This window comes from Ascaphus truei, chromosome 16 (genome assembly GCF_040206685.1).
Source record: "Ascaphus truei isolate aAscTru1 chromosome 16, aAscTru1.hap1, whole genome shotgun sequence".
Lineage (NCBI taxonomy): Eukaryota > Metazoa > Chordata > Amphibia > Anura > Ascaphidae > Ascaphus > Ascaphus truei.
The window spans coordinates 49,188,926-49,206,882 of NC_134498.1; the positions used below are offsets into that span (position 1 = coordinate 49,188,926).

General features: G+C 51.0%; 1 protein-coding gene across 1 annotated transcript in view; it reads right to left on the reverse strand.

The window, feature by feature from the left end:
* SLC16A2 (solute carrier family 16 member 2) overlaps nt 1–1,774 on the reverse strand; it is an 85,503-nt gene extending 83,729 nt beyond the window's left edge. The window contains exon 1 of the mRNA XM_075573515.1: nt 1,466–1,774. Within this exon, the coding sequence (XP_075429630.1) occupies nt 1,466–1,751 (286 nt within the window). The 5' untranslated portion in view covers nt 1,752–1,774. The remainder of the gene's footprint in view (nt 1–1,465) is intronic.
* Between the last annotated feature and the right edge of the window lie 16,183 nt (nt 1,775–17,957).

Sequence of the window (17,957 nt, forward strand, 5' to 3'; positions counted from 1 at the left end):
CCAGGATTATCACAGGCAGAGAATCCCATTGAAAGCAGTTGGCGGTTTTCCCGATGAATCTGGTGCTGTTCTTTGCGCTGTTTTTGCTGCGATTTCACAGTAGAGCGACTAGGAAATATCCCCCAAAGGGTCCCTGGCAGTATTTGCCCCAGTGGGGAAAGTCCCTGGCAGTATTTGCCCCAGTGGGGAAGGTCCCTGGCAGTATTTGCCCCTGTAAGGTCCCTGGCAGTATTTGCCCCGGTGGGTAAGGTCCCTGGCAGTATTTGCCCCGGTGGGTAAGGTCCCTGGCAGTATTTGCCCCGGTGAGTAACGTCTGTGGCAGTATTTGCCCCGGTGGGTAAGGTCCCTGGCAGTATTTGCCCTGGTGGGGAAGGTCCCTGGCAGTATTTGCCCCGGTGGGTAAGGTCCCTGGCAGTATTTGTCCCGGTGAGTAAGGTCCCTGGCAGTATTTGCCCTGGTGGGGAAGGTCCCTGGCAGTATTTGCCCTGGTGGGTAAGGTCCCTGGTAGTATTTGCCCTGGTGGGGAAGGTCCCTGGCAGTATTTGCCCCTGTAAGGTCCCTGGCAGTATTTGCCCCTGTAAGGTCCCTGGCAGTATTTGCTCCGGTGAGTAAGGTCCCAGGGCAGTATTTGCCCTGGTGGGTAAGGTCCCTGGCAGTATTTGCCCCTGTAAGGTCCCTGGCAGTATATGCCCCGGTGGGGAAGGTCCCTGGCAGTATTTGCCCTGGTGGGGAAGGTCCCTGGCAGTATTTGCCCCGGTGGGTATGGTCCCTGGCAGTATTTGCCCCGGTAAGGTCCCTGGCAGTATTTGCCCCGGTGAGTAAGGTCTCTGTCAGTATTTGCCCCGGTAAGGTCCCTGGCAGTATTTGCCCCGGTGAGTAAGGTCTCTGTCAGTATTTGCCCCGGTAAGGTCCCTGATAGTATTTGCCCCTGTAAGGTCCCTGGCAGTATTTGCCCCTGTAAGGTCCCTGGCAGTATTTGCCCCTGTAAGGTCCCTGGCAGTATTTGCCCCTGTAAGGTCCCTGGCAGTATTTGCCCCTGTAAGGTCCCTGGCAGTATTTGCCCGTAAGGTCCCTGGCAGTATTTGCCCCGGTGTGTAAGGTCCTTGGCAGTATTTGCACTGGTGGGGAAGGTCCATGGCAGTATTTGCCCCTGTAAGGTCCCTGGCAGTATATGCCCCGGTGGGGAAGGTCCCTGGCAGTATTTGCCCCGGTGGGGAAGGTCCCTGGCACTATTTGCCCCTGTAAGGTCCCTGGCAGTATATGCCCCGATGGGGAAGGTCCCTGGCAGTATTTGCCCCGGTGGGGAAGGTCCCTGGCAGTATTTGCCCCGGTGGGGAAGGTCCCTGGCAGTATTTGCCCCGGTGAGTAAGGTCCCTGGCAGTATTTGCCCCGGTGGGGCAGGTCCCTGGCAGTATTTGCCCCGGTAAGGTCCCTGGCAGTATTTGCCCCGGTGGGGGGCACTTACCTGTCTTGAAGTCCACCCCTTGGCCCCCCTCCATCTCCTCCTGCAGAATCACATTCAGGATCCCGAACGAGTTCTGGATGCCGAAGATTGAGCCGCTGCACCAGGTGGCCGCGAGCACCACCACCCAGCCGAAGCCCCCCTCCGGGGTCCGGTCCCGGGCACCCTCCTTCTCCGGCACCGCTGCCCCCCCCTCCGGGGCTGCCCCCCCCTCCGGGGCTCCCCCGAGCAGGCTGTCCCGCATCCCCGGCGGCGGCAGGTTCTCCTCCTCCTCCACTTCTTCTTCCATCGCCTGGTTCTTCTCCTCCTCCCCCTGACTGCTCCCTCCTCCTCTCCCTCCCCCAGCCCCTCCCCTGCACCTCTCCCCCTGCTCCTCTCTCATCCCCTGCACCTCTCCCCCTGCTCCTCTCTCACCCTGTCCACTGTACCTCTCTCACCCCCTCCCCTGCTCCTCTCCCACCCCCTCCCCTGCACCTCTTTCACCCCCTCCCCTGCTCCTCTCTCACCCCCTCCCCTGCACCTCTTTCACCCCCTCCCCTGCTCCTCTCTCACCCCCTCCCCTGCTCCTCTCTCACCCCCTCCCCTGCTCCTCTCTCACCCCCTCCCCTGCTCCTCTCTCACCCCCTCCCCTGCTCCTCTCTCACCCCTCCCCTAAACCTCTCTCACCCCCCCTGAACCTCTCTCACCCCTCCCCTGAACCTCTCTCACCCCTCCCCTGCACCTCTCTCACCCCCTCCCCTGAACCTCTCTCACCCCTCCCCAGCACCTCTCCCCCTGCTCCTCTCTCACCCCCTCCCCTGCTCCTCTCTCACCCCTTCCCCTGAACCTCTCTCACCCCTCCCCTACACCTCACCCACTGCTCCTCTCTCACCCCCTCCCCTGCACCTCTCTCACCCCCTCCCCTGCACCTCTCTCACCCCTCCCCTACACCTCACCCACTGCTCCTCTCTCACCCCCTCCCCTGCACCTCTCTCACCCCCTCCCCTGCACCTCTCTCACCCCATGCACCTTTCTCCTTGCTCCTCCCTCACCCCCTCCCCTGCACCTCTCTCACCCCCCCTGAACCTCTCTCACCCCCTCCCCTGAAGCTCTCACCCCTTCCCCTGCACCTCTCACCCCCTCCCCTACACCTCTCTCACCCCCTCCCCTGATAATCTCTCACTCCCTGCACCTCTCCCCCTGCTCCTCTCTCACCTCTCCCCCTGCTCCTCTCTCACCCCTCCCCTATACCTCACCCCCTGCCCCTCTCTCACACCCCTCCCCTGCTCCTCTCTCACCCCCTGCACCTCTCTCACACCCCTCCCCTGCTCCTCTCTCACCTCCTGCTCCTCTCTCACCCCCCTGCTCCTCTCTCACCCCCTCCCCCAAACTTTACCCCTGCACCTCTCTCACCCTTCCCCAGCACGTCACCCCCTGCTCATCTCTCACTCCCTCTCCTGCACCTCACCCCTCCCCTGCTCCTCTCACCCCCTGCTCCTCTCACCCCCTACCCCCTGCTCCTCTCACCCCCCACCCCCTGCTCCTCTCACCCTCCACCCCTGCTCCTCTCACCCCCCACCCCCTGCTCCTCTCACCCCCCACCTCCTGCTCCTCTCACCCCCCACCTCCTGCTCCTCTCACCCCCCACCCCCTGCTCCTCTCACCCCCCACCTCCTGCTCCTCTCACCCCCCACCCCCTGCTCCTCTCACCCCCCACCTCCTGCTCCTCTCACCCCCCACCCCCTGCTCCTCTCACCCCCCACCCCCTGCTCCTCTCACCCCCCACCTCCTGCTCCTCTCACCCCCCACCTCCTGCTCCTCTCACCCCCCACCCCCTGCTCCTCTCACCCCCCACCCTCTGCTCCTCTCACCCCCACCCCCTGCTCCTCTCACCCCCACCCCCTGTTCTCTCACCCCCACCCCCTGCTCCTCTCCCATCCCCACCCCCTGCTCCTCTCTCACCAACCCCCCAGCTCCTCTCACCCCCACCCCCTGCTCCTCTCACCCCCACCCCCTGCTCCTCTCACCCCCACCCCCTGCTCCTCTCTCACCCCCACCCCCTGCTCCTCTCTCACCAACCCCCCAGCTCCTCTCCCACCCCTACTCCCCGCTCTTCTCTCATCATAACCCCCGCTCCTCTCACCCCTGCCTCGCTCGCCTCTCACCCAGGCCCCGCTCCTCTCTCACCCCCGTCCTGCCCTTCTTACCCCACCTCTGCCCCTCTCTCACCCCCACCCCCCGCCCCTCTCTCACCCCCACCCCCCGCTCCTCTCTTACCACAACCCCCGCTCCTCTTTCACCCCTGCCCTGCTCCTCTCACCCCTGCCCTGCTCCTCTCTCACCCCCCCCCCCCCCCCGCCCCTCTCAAACCCCCCTGCCCCTCTCTCATCCCCTGCCCTTCTCACCCCTGCCCCACTCCTCTTACCCTCTCTGCTCCCTCCCTGGTACCCAGCACCGCCAATGCACTGCACCCTCTGCTAATATTGTGTAGTGCACGCACCTTAACCTCTGTATATGGTACCAAACACAGCGGCTTCTCCCTGCAAACTATGCACAGCACCTTTAGAACCTTAAAAACAACTGCGCCCTACACTGCATCCTGCACTGTACCCTGTACTGTACCCCGCACTGTACCCTGTACCCCGCACTCACCCTGCACACACATGCGAAAGGACTTTCCGTTCTTTGGAATGTATAATATTTGTATATATATGTATATTATATTTGTGTGTGTGTGTGTGTGTGTGTGTGTGTGTGTGTGTGTGTGTGTGTGTGTGTGTGTGTGTGTGTGTGTGTGTGTGTGTGTGTGTGTGTGTGTGTGTGTGTGTGTGTGTGTGTGTGTGTGTGTGTGTGTGTGTGTGTGTGTGTGTGTGTGTGTGTAGACCCAGACTACACACAGTGAGCAGGTGGGGGGGGGGGGGACACTGTTGTTGTGGCTGTATTAGCAATGCCACAGTAATCCACAAGAGCTGCGCCTTCTGCAGAGAAAACCCCTCACTGTGCACACAGGAACCTGAAGTCCTGGGATGTCCCTGCACACACACACACACGCACACACACACACACACACACACACACACACACACACACACACACACACACACACACACACACACACACACACACACACACACACACACACACACACACACACACACACACACACACACCTGAAGTCCTGGGATGTCCCTGTACACACACACACACACACACACACACACACACACCTGAAGTCCTGGGATGTCCCTGCGCACACACACACGCACACACACCTGAAGTCCTGGGATGTCCCTGCGCACACACACACGCACACACACACACACACACACACACACACACACACCTGAAGTCCTGGGATGTCCCTGTACACACACACACACACACACACACACACACACACACACACACACACACACACACACACACACACACACACACACACACCTGAAGTCCTGGGATGTCCCTAAACACACACACACACCTGAAGTCCTGGGATGTCCCTAAACACACACACCTGAAGTCCTGGGATGTCCCTGCGCGCACACACACACACACACACACACACACACACACACACACACGCACACACACACACGCGTCCTGGGAAGTTTAACCTAACTTGATGTACGCAGATATATTACCTGTACTTAATATATATTTTTATTGAACTTACTTCACCATATGCATTGAGCGCTGTTTTTTTCTTGTCTTACACACACACAACTGAAGTCCTGGGATGTCCCTGTGCGCACGCACACAAACACACACACACACACACCTGAAGTCCTGGGATGTACCTGTGCGCACGCACACGCACACACACACACACACACACCTGAAGTCCTGGGATGTCCCTGTGCGCACGCACACACACACACACACACACACACCTGAAGTCCTGGGATGTACCTGTGCGCACGCACACAAACACACACACACACCTGAAGTCCTGGGCTGTCCCTGTACACACACACAAACACACACACACACACACACACACCTGAAGTCCTGGGATGTCCCTGTGCGCACGCACACAAACACACACACACACACCTGAAGTCCTGGGGTGTACCTGCACACACAGGAGTGGGTTACCTGATTCACAATAAGAAGGGACAAGCTCATTCTCAATAGCTACAAGAATCCTTGAAAGTTCCTATGAAATATGATATAAATAGTACTATTCCCGTTTACCCCACATTGCTTATTTCCCGATGTCTCCGACCTGTGCTGGAGGAATTATGCTAATAGGGGATGAATGAAGCAATATCGGGGGGAATTGTCTATTAATAAAACCATTCTGGTTGTAGTTATAAAAAAAAGTTATAGTTATTAAAAAAAATGATCACTGGTTGATCATTGAGCGTTGGTCCCTAATAACGCCTGGGTTCCCTTAAACAAGACTGCATTCAGGACGACCTCCTGAAAAAAGAATGTGTTTATATTATTGCTGCAACAAGATGTACAATTGCAGCATTTTGGAAGCACCCAACCTCATCTCCTATAGATAATTGGAAACCCAGAACAGGAGATGGGGTGGCCAGGGAAACTAACACACATGCTACATGATTCAGTTGTCACATTTGGATGCTATGGTTGGTATTTAACGCAAGTTCTATCTATGATCCAGTCCTATGTTTGGATAATAGACACCCGCAGTTATAATGGCTGCATTTCTGTTTTGATTGACCATTTTACCAATTTGTTATGTATATTGAAGTGATAATGTGAAACCTGATGATCCCTTTAAAGCTGCAGACCAAGCAATATCTTACATGTGTTTTTTTTTTTAAATAAATCAGTTCTGTACTATGAGAAAATACTTGTAGCATTTATTTATTTTAAACAACTCTGAATGACATTTTTAATGTATTATAATAATGTAACAAGCATTTTCTGTTTCTATAGCAACCATTTACAAAGTCACATTCCCTTCCTCTTCTGAAACAGCCTCTGGCACGCACCTTTTTGAGCCCTGCCCTCTCTCTAGCAGTGCACCAATTGTATCTAGTGACTGTCTGGTCACATGCTCTTCTCCACAGAACTTTGCATCTTTGGTCCTCTTCTGCTGCACTGACAGCCATTTAGTGAACCCCCGAGCTGAATCTTCGCCAATCGATAACTTAGCTAAGTACTTATTACTTATCAATGTATTGATGCACATATTAAGGTGGGGGGGGGGGGGCAGCTTGGCGTTCTGCTTTAATGTTTTATCCAAACATATTCCTTTTCCTTTCTGCAACTTCGTACCCCATTATAGTATTATTATGTTTTTTTCTATACTTTTGGGGGTAATACTACTTTCCTGGCTTTTTCTTGTCTATATAATATTAATGGCATGTTCTTAGTTTTACGCAGCTCTTTACTGAGACATTTTGCAGGCACAGGTCTCTGCCCTGTAGAGCTTACAATCTATGTTTTTGGTGCCTGAGGCACAGGGAGATAAAGTGACTTGCCCAAGGTAACAAGGAGCCGACACCAGGAATTGAACCAGGTTCCCCTGCTTCAAACTCAGTGCCAGTCAGTGTCACTGAGCCGCTCCTTCAGCCCAAATATGTCTGTTGTATAATCTACAAACGTGGCATAAAGTGTTTACAAAAAGAAAGTCAGATGAACTGCTGTTAAAATAGATGAATTTTCCGAATTCTAATGTTTAGACATCCAGGGGTTTTCAGGCAGCGGGGGCAAGGGAAGATGAGGTGCCCCTCAACCCCCCACCCCATACAAATCTGAAATAACCGAGCTCCTGGCTGCCTTCTGCACAGGAAGTTTCTAAAACCCGTTGATAACCTGCCATTGTCAGTTTTAATACCCAAAATCGTGATCTGGTATATTACGCTTCCACTAGGAGGGAATCCAAACAAAATATTGACCTGTCCCTTGAAGAAATGTCGCTCTACGTGAGACCTTGTGCAAATGATGGATAATTGTGACTTTTGTATCCTCACCAGTAAAAGTAAAAACACCAGCAAACCCACATGTGAAACAGCCGTGCGGGTTCTGCTAGCAATTATTACAGAAAGCCATCCCAGCCAAATATATTTCACTTGACTTAAATCTGGAGATGGGGACCTATTTTGACATTGTGCCAGGTTTCTTTATGTCCACGTGTATTTTTATTGTAGCTTTCGGTGGCAAGAAACAAGCTGGTATTTATTGTTGTCATTTTATCACATGATGCTGCCAATGGTTTCCAGGAATAAGGAAACCTCATTCATAGACACTGCAGTATCACAGTAATATAGAACCTGCAGTGGTGTTACAAATACCTGCTCCAAAGAACTTGCAATCTATTATTTGCACGTGTAACATGCAGGGACATTAATTTATGTCTCCGAGTACTTTACACCACCACCGCCGTAAGCAGAAGTGCATTGTAAAGTTGTGATAACTGTGCAGGGGTTAAATTGTCTCCTTTAATCTACACAGTATCTAATCCAGGGGTGACCAACTGCAGTACTCAAGCCCCCCTCCCCTCGAACAGGTCAGGTTTTCAAGATAACCAAGCTTCAGCACAGGTGGCTCAATCAGTGGCTCCCTGTGCTGAAGCTGGAATATCCTTACATCCTGATCTGTTGGGGGGTCTTGAGGAGTGGAGTTGAGCCCCCCTGCATTCATGTATTCCATTATAGCATGTACACCCTTAACCTCCTCCTTTGTTCCTCCTATGGCTGCACATAACCACTCTCACAACCCACGCTGGTAACAGGAGTGTAATGCGCGGGAGCTGCGGGATTGATTCCGAGAGAGGCTTGTTCAGAACGCTTCTCTTACTGTCATGTTCACAGTAACATTGGACTTGATTTATGCGCCAGGAGAGTGAGATCACACAGAGGTGGTGGAATATCTTATTACAGTCGCACAAGTCGGCTAAAACCTGTGCAAGGTATCTTCATGCCCGGAACGTCAGGGACACATATTCCAAATGACTCTCGCCTCTTTTTTACGTTGAAATGCAGGGTTTTGGAGCTTGACGCATCGACCCAACTTTCTACTTTTAAAAATGCAAAAGTCTTGGACCTTATAATATCTATTGTTAGTCCAAATAAAAAAAGGTATCCCTTAATACAGCAGGGCCCCGCTTCTCGGCGCCCCGCTTTTCGGCGATCCGCTGATACGGCGGCACCGAGAAGGGGGCCGCCATCTTGGATCCTCAGTCGCGCATGCGCAGAACGGGCGGGTGCGCCTGGCGCAGACCGTAATTTGCGCGCACATACTGTAGTTTGCGTGCGCAGACCATAGGTCGCTCATGCGCAGAATGGCAAAAATGCCGATTTGCGCATGCAAAATCACTGAAAATCGCTGGATCCACTTTCCGGCGATTTTCACTATACTCGGGGCCTCTGGAACAGAACCCGCCGTGTACTCGGGGCCCCTGGAACAGAATCCGCCGAGTGCTCGGGGCCCCTGGAACGGAACCCGCCGTGTTCTCGGGGCCCCTGGAACAGAATCCGCCGAGTGCTCGGGGCCCCTGGAACGGAACCCACCGTGTTCTCGGGGCCCCTGGAACAGAACCCACCGTGTTCTCGGGGCCCCTGGAACGGAACCCGCCGAGTACTCGGGGCCCCTGGAACGGAACCCGCCGTGTACTCGGGGTCCCTGGAACAGAATCCGCCGAGTGCTCGGGGCCCCTGGAACGGAACCCGCCGTGTTCTCGGGGCCCCTGGAACGGAACCCACCGTGTTCTCGGGGCCCCTGGAACGGAACCCACCGTGTTCTCGGGGCCCCTGGAACGGAACCCACCGTGTTCTCGGGGCCCCTGGAACAGAACCCACCGTGTTCTCGGGGCCCCTGGAACGGAACCCGCCGAGTACTCGGGCCCCTGGAACGGAACCCGCCGTGTTCTCGGGGCCCTCCTGTACTGAAGTACTCATTTACTCTGCACTAATGCAGGGGTGCGCACCGTTTTGACCCTGCGCCCCCCCCCCCTCCCCTCTGCTTCTCACCTCCCGGCTCGAGCCCCCCCCCTTCTGCACGGCTCCGGAGTCATATGATGTCGCGAGGTCATGTGGCCTTGCGGTGTCATTTGACGCCATTTACCATGGCGACGCGTCGCCGAAGATCAGGTAGAAGTGGCAGAGGCCTCGCGCGGGCAACCCGTCACTTCATTTAAGTGCCTTTGGGGTAGAGCTCGGGACCTCTATAGCCGTCGCGCCCCCCCTGGAAATTCTCCCGCCCCCTCACTTTGCGCACACCTGCACTAATGTATACACACAAAAAGATCCCCTCTGCTTTTCCTTCTCGACCTCATCTGCTTTAACTTGTGTATAGATTAAGAATTGCTGCAGGAGCCCAGAAAAATCTAAAAGGGGTAATTAAGCAGATTAGTAGAAATGGCGCTTACTGATAACGCAGAACATGGCATTATAACACAGAATATCACTGCGTTTCCATGATAAAGCAGAATATCCCAGAATATCTCACCATAATGCAACTATGCTATATCTGTCATTAGAAACTCTCCAAACTTCTAACCGCAGCCTACTTATCTGCCTGCCTGTGCCAACTAAACATGCCCGTACTTCACCTGGACGCAGATGAATGGTTTCTGCAAGAAAACCACCAGCATAGAGCAGGGCGCCATAATCCAGCGGACTCTGCAGATCTTAACATGCCACGGTAATTATGTGTGCCATTAACAATGCTGGTTCAGTGCCTGTGTTTATTGGCACAGGTGCCACAGCCTCAGGTGCTTTGTACAAACAGTAGTATATATAGTGGTGAGACTCACCTAGTGCTACTCTAGTATGCCAGCCCTAGTGATATGGCTACTGTATTAATTTGCACTGGGGAATCCTGGTTCGAACGGTGCCAGCCAAATAAATATATAGGAGTGGGCACTGCAGATTTGATTAAATCTTTTTTATTTTGCCATATGAAAAAAAAGTGAAGTTTGGTCTGCAAAAGCACCCTTTCTCAAATTGATCAGCTCCTTCTGACCTCGGGCTTCTCTCAGTCCCCCAAGGCTCAGACACCAACATCTCGAGTTTTTCAGGGCAAAAATATTCTGAATGGAAATGTATTGCCATGTAAGTTTTATAATATCAATGCTCTGCATTGGGCCAGCAGTGAGCTTCACGACAGGTTGCAGGCCTATTTGGCAGTGAAGTTAGTAAATCCTATAAATATTTCACGTGTAACATGAAGAGGATAATTAATGTCCCGCTTGATGCTATAAATTTGCTAAGCTTCTCTACAAAAACCTTCCATTGTCACCCTATTACATCAATGTCATATCTTCAACCAGCAGGTTCTGCTAAAGCATTCTCTGTGCAAAGACCTAAAACGTCCCCTTCCCCACTCCCACCCCTCCCCTCTCCTCTCACCCTCCCTTTCCTCTCAACCCCTCCCCCCCCACACTCTCCCCTCTCCTCTCACCCCCCTCTTCTCTCACCCCCCTCTTCTCTCACCCCCTCTCCTCTCACCCTCCCTCCTCTCACGCCCCCTTCCTCATCTCACCCCCCCTCTCCTCTCACCCTCACCCTGCTCCACTCACAAACCCCCCCCCCCTCCTCTCACATCCCTACTCCGCACCTAAAACTCCCCTGCATAACTGCAGCTTGGGGGGGGGACCTCCTCTACTTGTGATTTGCATCTCTGCATCCACATCGTAATAACAATAAGAACCGCTAGTGTACACAGCACTTTACATGGGACGATCTACCCCTGCACACAGGTGCTTTACCTGCTAAGACGGTCGGGTGTTCATTTTGCCTCCCTGGGGGTGTTTGTATCCTGTATCGCTGCCAGAGATACCCACAAAGAGGGAATTACGTTAGATGGGGTGCCCAACTCCAGTATTCAAAGGCTTCAGCACAGGTGGCTCAATCAGTGGCTGAGTGATAATACCTGGCCTGTTGGTGGCCCTTGAGGACTGGAGTTGGAAACCCCTGGGATAGAGAATTAATTAATTATTCACATTAAAGCTGGTGTCCCTGGTCAGGAATGTTTTAACCTCCTTTTTCCCCCCAGGATGGGAAGCAGGGGGTCCCCGGTGCTAAAACGTGATATTTTCAGCTCCAAGGATCCCTTGGTTCCCCAGACAGGGGAAACAAAATGGCGGTTTAAATGTAACGCGTCACGAGGGCCAATAGGAAGCTACAACTTCATCCGTGGTGACTTCCTATTGGCCCCCGTGACGTGGGGGATTTAAATACCAGGAAGTACCGGCAGTTCTTTTACCGGTAAGTGTCTCGGTAAGCAGGGCTTCCCTGGCGCTGAAAATCTTGTGTTTTAGATCCAGGGGGGGACGGATGATTTTACCCCACCAGTGCAGGGGGGTGTAACACATTGAACAGTACAGGGGTGGCAAACTCCAGTCCTCAGGGGCCACCAACAGGTCAGATTTTCGGGCTATTCCTGCTTCAGCACAGGTGGCTCATTCAGTGGCTCAGTCATTGACTGTCAATGGAGTGGCAAACAACAGGCCAGGTGATGGGGATTTCCCTGCTTCAGCACAGGGGGCTCAATCAGTGGCTCAGTCGAAGACTGAGCCACTGATTGAGCCCCCTGTGCTGAAGCAGGGAAATCCCCATCACCTGGCCTGTTGGTGGTCCTTGGGGACTGGAGTTTTTAACCTCCTTCCCTTTTTTTAGACACCTTTCCCCCCTCCGGCCTGTATAATATATTGGTGTTGCGTGAAGCGTTGCAGAAATGCCGCTGGGTGGTACGACACTGCCCCCTGCTGTTTTTACCCTGCTATTTATATCATAACCAGCTGAAAGTGTCCGGCGCTACTCGGGAATTCTGAGAAACCCCCAAATACTGACATTTATAAATGGACATTTACATTTGTTTAGTTTCTTCATGAACCATTTTTGTTGATGTATTTTTATTCTCACGCTGTTGGTTAAACTATATTTTTGGATATTAGGTGCAAAAACGTACAAATCAGTTATGTCACTGCTGATGTCATTTGTGATGTCATATATGTATGATGACATCAGCAAAGCATGGGGAGGAGTTAAGGTTGTGTGTCACCTTAACGTCGACGTTTTTTCAATTGAATATATATGTGTATCTCTATGTGCAGTGGTTGACAAATCACCAAAAAATCTACTCGCCACCTAGTACCAAACGTGTGCTGCTTGGGCCAATATTTACTCGCCCGGGGGTTAAATCCACTCGCCCGGGGCGAGCAAATGTATAGGTTTGTCGAACACTGTCTATGTGTATAGCGTGAATGTGTATAAGTGTATATAAGTACAGTAGGGCCTCGCTTCTCGGCGCCTCGCTTTTCGCCGATCCGCTGATACGGAGAAGTCAGAGTTTGCGCATGCCCAGAACGAAGGTTCGCGCGCCAAACATGGTTGCGCATGCGCAGAAGGGGGGAATAACCGGTTTGCGCATGCGCACATATGCCGCTTTCCCGGCATATATAGTAGATATATACAAGTTCCTTCTTCAAATTGAGGCAAATGGCAAAAAACTCCAAATAATATTCCAGGGATCGCGCCTAAATGAGGAAAGATATGGCATTTAAAAGAAAGGAATGGCTTAATATTTTTGCTGACAGTGAAACCGCTGGAAGGTTTGTTAGCGAGGTGTGTGATTGGCATGAAAGGGACATAGTAAGGCCATTTTTAGTAGAATAATAACCATTTCAGAGAAACTGCGTCACCGGCAGTGGAGGGATTAATCGTACCGCCATTGCCCCGCAATCCTCCGCTCTGTCCTTTTATCCGTTCAGGTTCCTGGGGCAGAGCGCGAGCTCGCGGCCGCTTGTGGGGTTGGGGAGATTTCGTGCGCGTTCTCTGTGTGAACGGAGACGCTGACACGAAACGATATGTCATGTGTTATTATGCTGAGCAGAGGCAGAGCGAGAGGCTGTTACATAACTTGTCACACAGCCCCGAGGTGAAATTCTCCCGGCACACCGAGTTGTTTACAATTTCCTCACCGTACTACACAGCAGGGTGTCTGATTTCACCCGTTTTCCCCCCCTGTTTAGTGATTATTTGAAGCATTTTTATTCCTAAAAAATGAGCCCAAAACCTAAATTAAAATGGCGGCTAAGGCCTTCTCAATTAGAGACTTAATTGGACTTCAAAGAATCTTGTCTGAGAAGCTCAGGATAAGGCAGCTTCTGTAATAAGACCTGTTGTAGCATACATGGAAGCAGCTCAGTGCTGCCTCGCGGTGTGACACGAGGGAGAATAAATACTCTCAAATTAATACATAATACAAAATAAAAAACATCTGCGGATAATCGGAGCGCTCCTGGTGACACCATATTTTTGTTGTTGTTGTTTGTTTAATAGGTTTGAAGCAGGGGGTCTCGTGCTGAAACGCATTGATTTCAGCCCCGGGGACCCCCTGCTCCCCGATATACGTACCGCGGAAGGTGGCGCCGGTATCTCTGCGCAGTATAAAGCTCCCGCGTCACGCGGGCCAATAGGAAGCCGCAAAAGATGACATCACGGCTTCCTATTGGGCCGCAGGACACGTGATGTTTAAGCCGCCATTTTGATAGTCCTGACTAGCCCCGTCTTGGCTGCTACCCGCCACGCCTTTACAGGTAATCATCTGGGGGTCCCCGGAGCTGAGATTAATGGTGTTCCGATCCGGAGACCCCCTGCTTCAACCCTACGGGGGGGGGGGGGGAAACACAACAAAGAGTCGCCGGGAGTGCTGCTGTAATACACAAAGTACCGCCCTCCCATGAGAGGGATCGGACACGTTACGCAAGGCGCCGAGGGTCTCTGCCATTATTGGTCTGTATGTGCCTGTGTGTGTTTGTGTGTGCCTGTATGTGCATGTACGTGTCTGTATGTGCATGTACGTGTCTGTATGTGCATGTACGTGTCTGTATGTGCATGTACGTGTCTGTATGTGCATGTACGTGTATGTACGTGTCTGTATGTGTATGTGCATGTACGTGTCTGTATGTGTATTTGCATGTACGTGTCTGTGTGTGCATGTACGTGTCTGTATGTGCATGTACGTGTGTGTACGTGTGTGTATGTGCACGTACGTGTCTGTATGTGTATGTGCATGTATGTGTCTGTACGTGCATGTACGTGTCTGTATGTGCATGTACGTGTCTGTATGTGCATGTACGTGTCTGTATGTGCATGTACGTGTCTGTACGTGTCTGTATGTGCATGTACGTGTCAGTATGTGTATGTGCATGTACGTATCTGTATGTGCATGTACGTGTCTGTATGTGCATGTACATGTATGTGTCTGTATGTGCATGTTTGTGTCTGTATGTGTATGTGTCTGTATGTGCATGTATGTGTCTGTATGTGCATGTATGTGTCTGTATGTGCATGTATGTGTCTGTATGTGCATGTATGTGTATGTGCATGTATGTGTCTGTATGTGCATATACGTGTCTGTATGTGCATGTACGTGTCTGTACATGTCTGTATGTGCATGTACGTGTCTGTATGTGTATGTGCATGTATGTGTCTGTACGTGCATGTACGTGTCTGTATGTGCATGTACATGTATGTATGTGCATGTATGTATCTGTATGTGCATGTACGTGTCTGTATGTGCATGTTCGTGTTTGTACGTGCCTGTATGTGCATGTACGTGCCTGTACGTGCCTGTACGTGTCTGCACGTGCCTGTACGTGTCTGTATGTGTATGTGCATGTATGTGTATGTATGTGCATGTATGTGTCTGTATGTACGTGTCTGTATGTGTATGTACGTGTCTGTATGTGTATGTGCATGTATGTGTCTGTATGTGCATGTATGTGTCTGTATGTGCATGTACGTGTCTGTATGTGCATGTACGTGTCTGTATGTGCATGTACGTGTCTGTATGTGCATGTACGTGTCTGTATGTGCATGTACGTGTATGTACGTGTCTGTATGTGTATGTGCATGTACGTGTCTGTATGTGTATTTGCATGTACGTGTCTGTGTGTGCATGTACGTGTCTGTATGTGCATGTACGTGTGTGTATGTGTGTGTATATGCACGTACGTGTCTGTATGTGTATGTGCATGTATGTGTCTGTACGTGCATGTACGTGTCTGTATGTGCATGTACGTGTCTGTATGTGCATGTACGTGTCTGTATGTGCATGTACGTGTCTGTATGTGCATGTACGTGTCTGTACGTGTCTGTATGTGCATGTACGTGTCAGTATGTGTATGTGCATGTACGTATCTGTATGTGCATGTACGTGTCTGTATGTGCATGTACATGTATGTGTCTGTATGTGCATGTTTGTGTCTGTATGTGTATGTGTCTGTATGTGCATGTATGTGTCTGTATGTGCATGTATGTGTCTGTATGTGCATGTATGTGTATGTGCATGTATGTGTCTGTATGTGCATATACGTGTCTGTATGTGCATGTACGTGTCTGTACATGTCTGTATGTGCATGTACGTGTCTGTATGTGTATGTGCATGTATGTGTCTGTACGTGCATGTACGTGTCTGTATGTGCATGTACATGTATGTATGTGCATGTATGTATCTGTATGTGCATGTACGTGTCTGTATGTGCATGTTCGTGTTTGTACGTGCCTGTATGTGCATGTACGTGCCTGTACGTGTCTGCACGTGCCTGTACGTGTCTGTATGTGTATGTGCATGTATGTGTCTGTATGTGCATGTATGTGTCTGTATGTGCATGTATGTGTATGTGCATGTGTGTCTGTATGTGCATGTATGTGTCTGTATGTGCATGTACGTGTCTGTATGTGCATGTACGTGTCTGTATGTGCATGTACGTGTATGTACGTGTCTGTATGTGTATGTGCATGTACGTGTCTGTATGTGTATTTGCATGTACGTGTCTGTGTGTGCATGTACGTGTCTGTATGTGCATGTACGTGTGTGTATGTGTGTGTATATGCACGTACGTGTCTGTATGTGTATGTGCATGTATGTGTCTGTACGTGCATGTACGTGTCTGTATGTGCATGTACGTGTCTGTATGTGCATGTACGTGTCTGTATGTGCATGTACGTGTCTGTATGTGCATGTACGTGTCTGTACGTGTCTGTATGTGCATGTACGTGTCAGTATGTGTATGTGCATGTACGTATCTGTATGTGCATGTACGTGTCTGTATGTGCATGTACATGTATGTGTCTGTATGTGCATGTTTGTGTCTGTATGTGTATGTGTCTGTATGTGCATGTATGTGTCTGTATGTGCATGTATGTGTCTGTATGTGCATGTATGTGTATGTGCATGTATGTGTCTGTATGTGCATATACGTGTCTGTATGTGCATGTACGTGTCTGTACATGTCTGTATGTGCATGTACGTGTCTGTATGTGTATGTGCATGTATGTGTCTGTACGTGCATGTACGTGTCTGTATGTGCATGTACATGTATGTATGTGCATGTATGTATCTGTATGTGCATGTACGTGTCTGTATGTGCATGTTCGTGTTTGTACGTGCCTGTATGTGCATGTACGTGCCTGTACGTGTCTGCACGTGCCTGTACGTGTCTGTATGTGTATGTGCATGTATGTGTCTGTATGTGCATGTATGTGTATGTGCATGTGTGTCTGTATGTGCATGTATGTGTCTGTATGTGTATGTGCATGTATGTGTCTGTACGTGCCTGTACGTGTCTGTATGTGCATGTACGTGTCTGTATGTGTATGTGGATGTATGTATCTGTATGTGCATGTATGTGTATGTACGTAGGATTTTTCTATATTTACAGTTTCTGGGCGTTCTTCATCTTCTGCTGACTTTACCAGGAGGCTGATGTCTCGTGTAATCTGCTTTACAGCACCAAGCCTATAGCGCAGGGGTCACCAACTCCAGTCCTCAAGGGCCACCAACAGGTCAGGTTTTCATGATATCCCTGCTTCAGCACAGGTGGCTCAGTCGAATGATTGAGCCAGCTGTGCTGAAGCAGGGACTGATTCAGCCACCTGTGATGAAGCAGAGACTGATTGAACACCTATGCTGAAGCAGGGACTGATTGAGCCACCTGTGCTGAAGCAGGGATATCCTGAAAACCTGAGCTGTTGGGGGTGCTTGAGGACTGGAGTTGAGCGCCCCTGGTTTAAGGAATGGAAGAAAATCCACAGAGATGCAGGTAAAATGTCTATATGTACCACTATTAAAGATAATGGATATACAGTGGTGGTTTTAAGCCCAGAGAAGCGTAACATAATGCAGAGTATTCTGGAGCCACAGGGTATACGCGGGGTATAAGTATGGCCAGATAGCTTAACTCGTTCCTGTTACAAGCACGACAAGTTCTCTGTCTTTTCTTCACTTTATTGGGGAAAGCAGAGACACACAGAGGCACGTGTAGATGATGGTGTAGTGAGAGAGAGCTTCTCTATAGTGAGGGGGCTTGATAGTGGGGAAAGGTAAAAAACGGTAATCCTCGCCAGGAGGTGAATAGCGTGAGATGTGCGTCGTGTCAGACGTGTCAGCGAGGGTAGAAAGGAAGTGTAAGGGAATCTGGGAAACAGGAATAGTCTCAGGATCAGACTTAGGCCTGGGACATAGTGCGTCTCAAACGTGCTGAGGCGCGCTGAGGCTCAGGGAAAGCGGTACTTTTCCTGGCCTTACACAG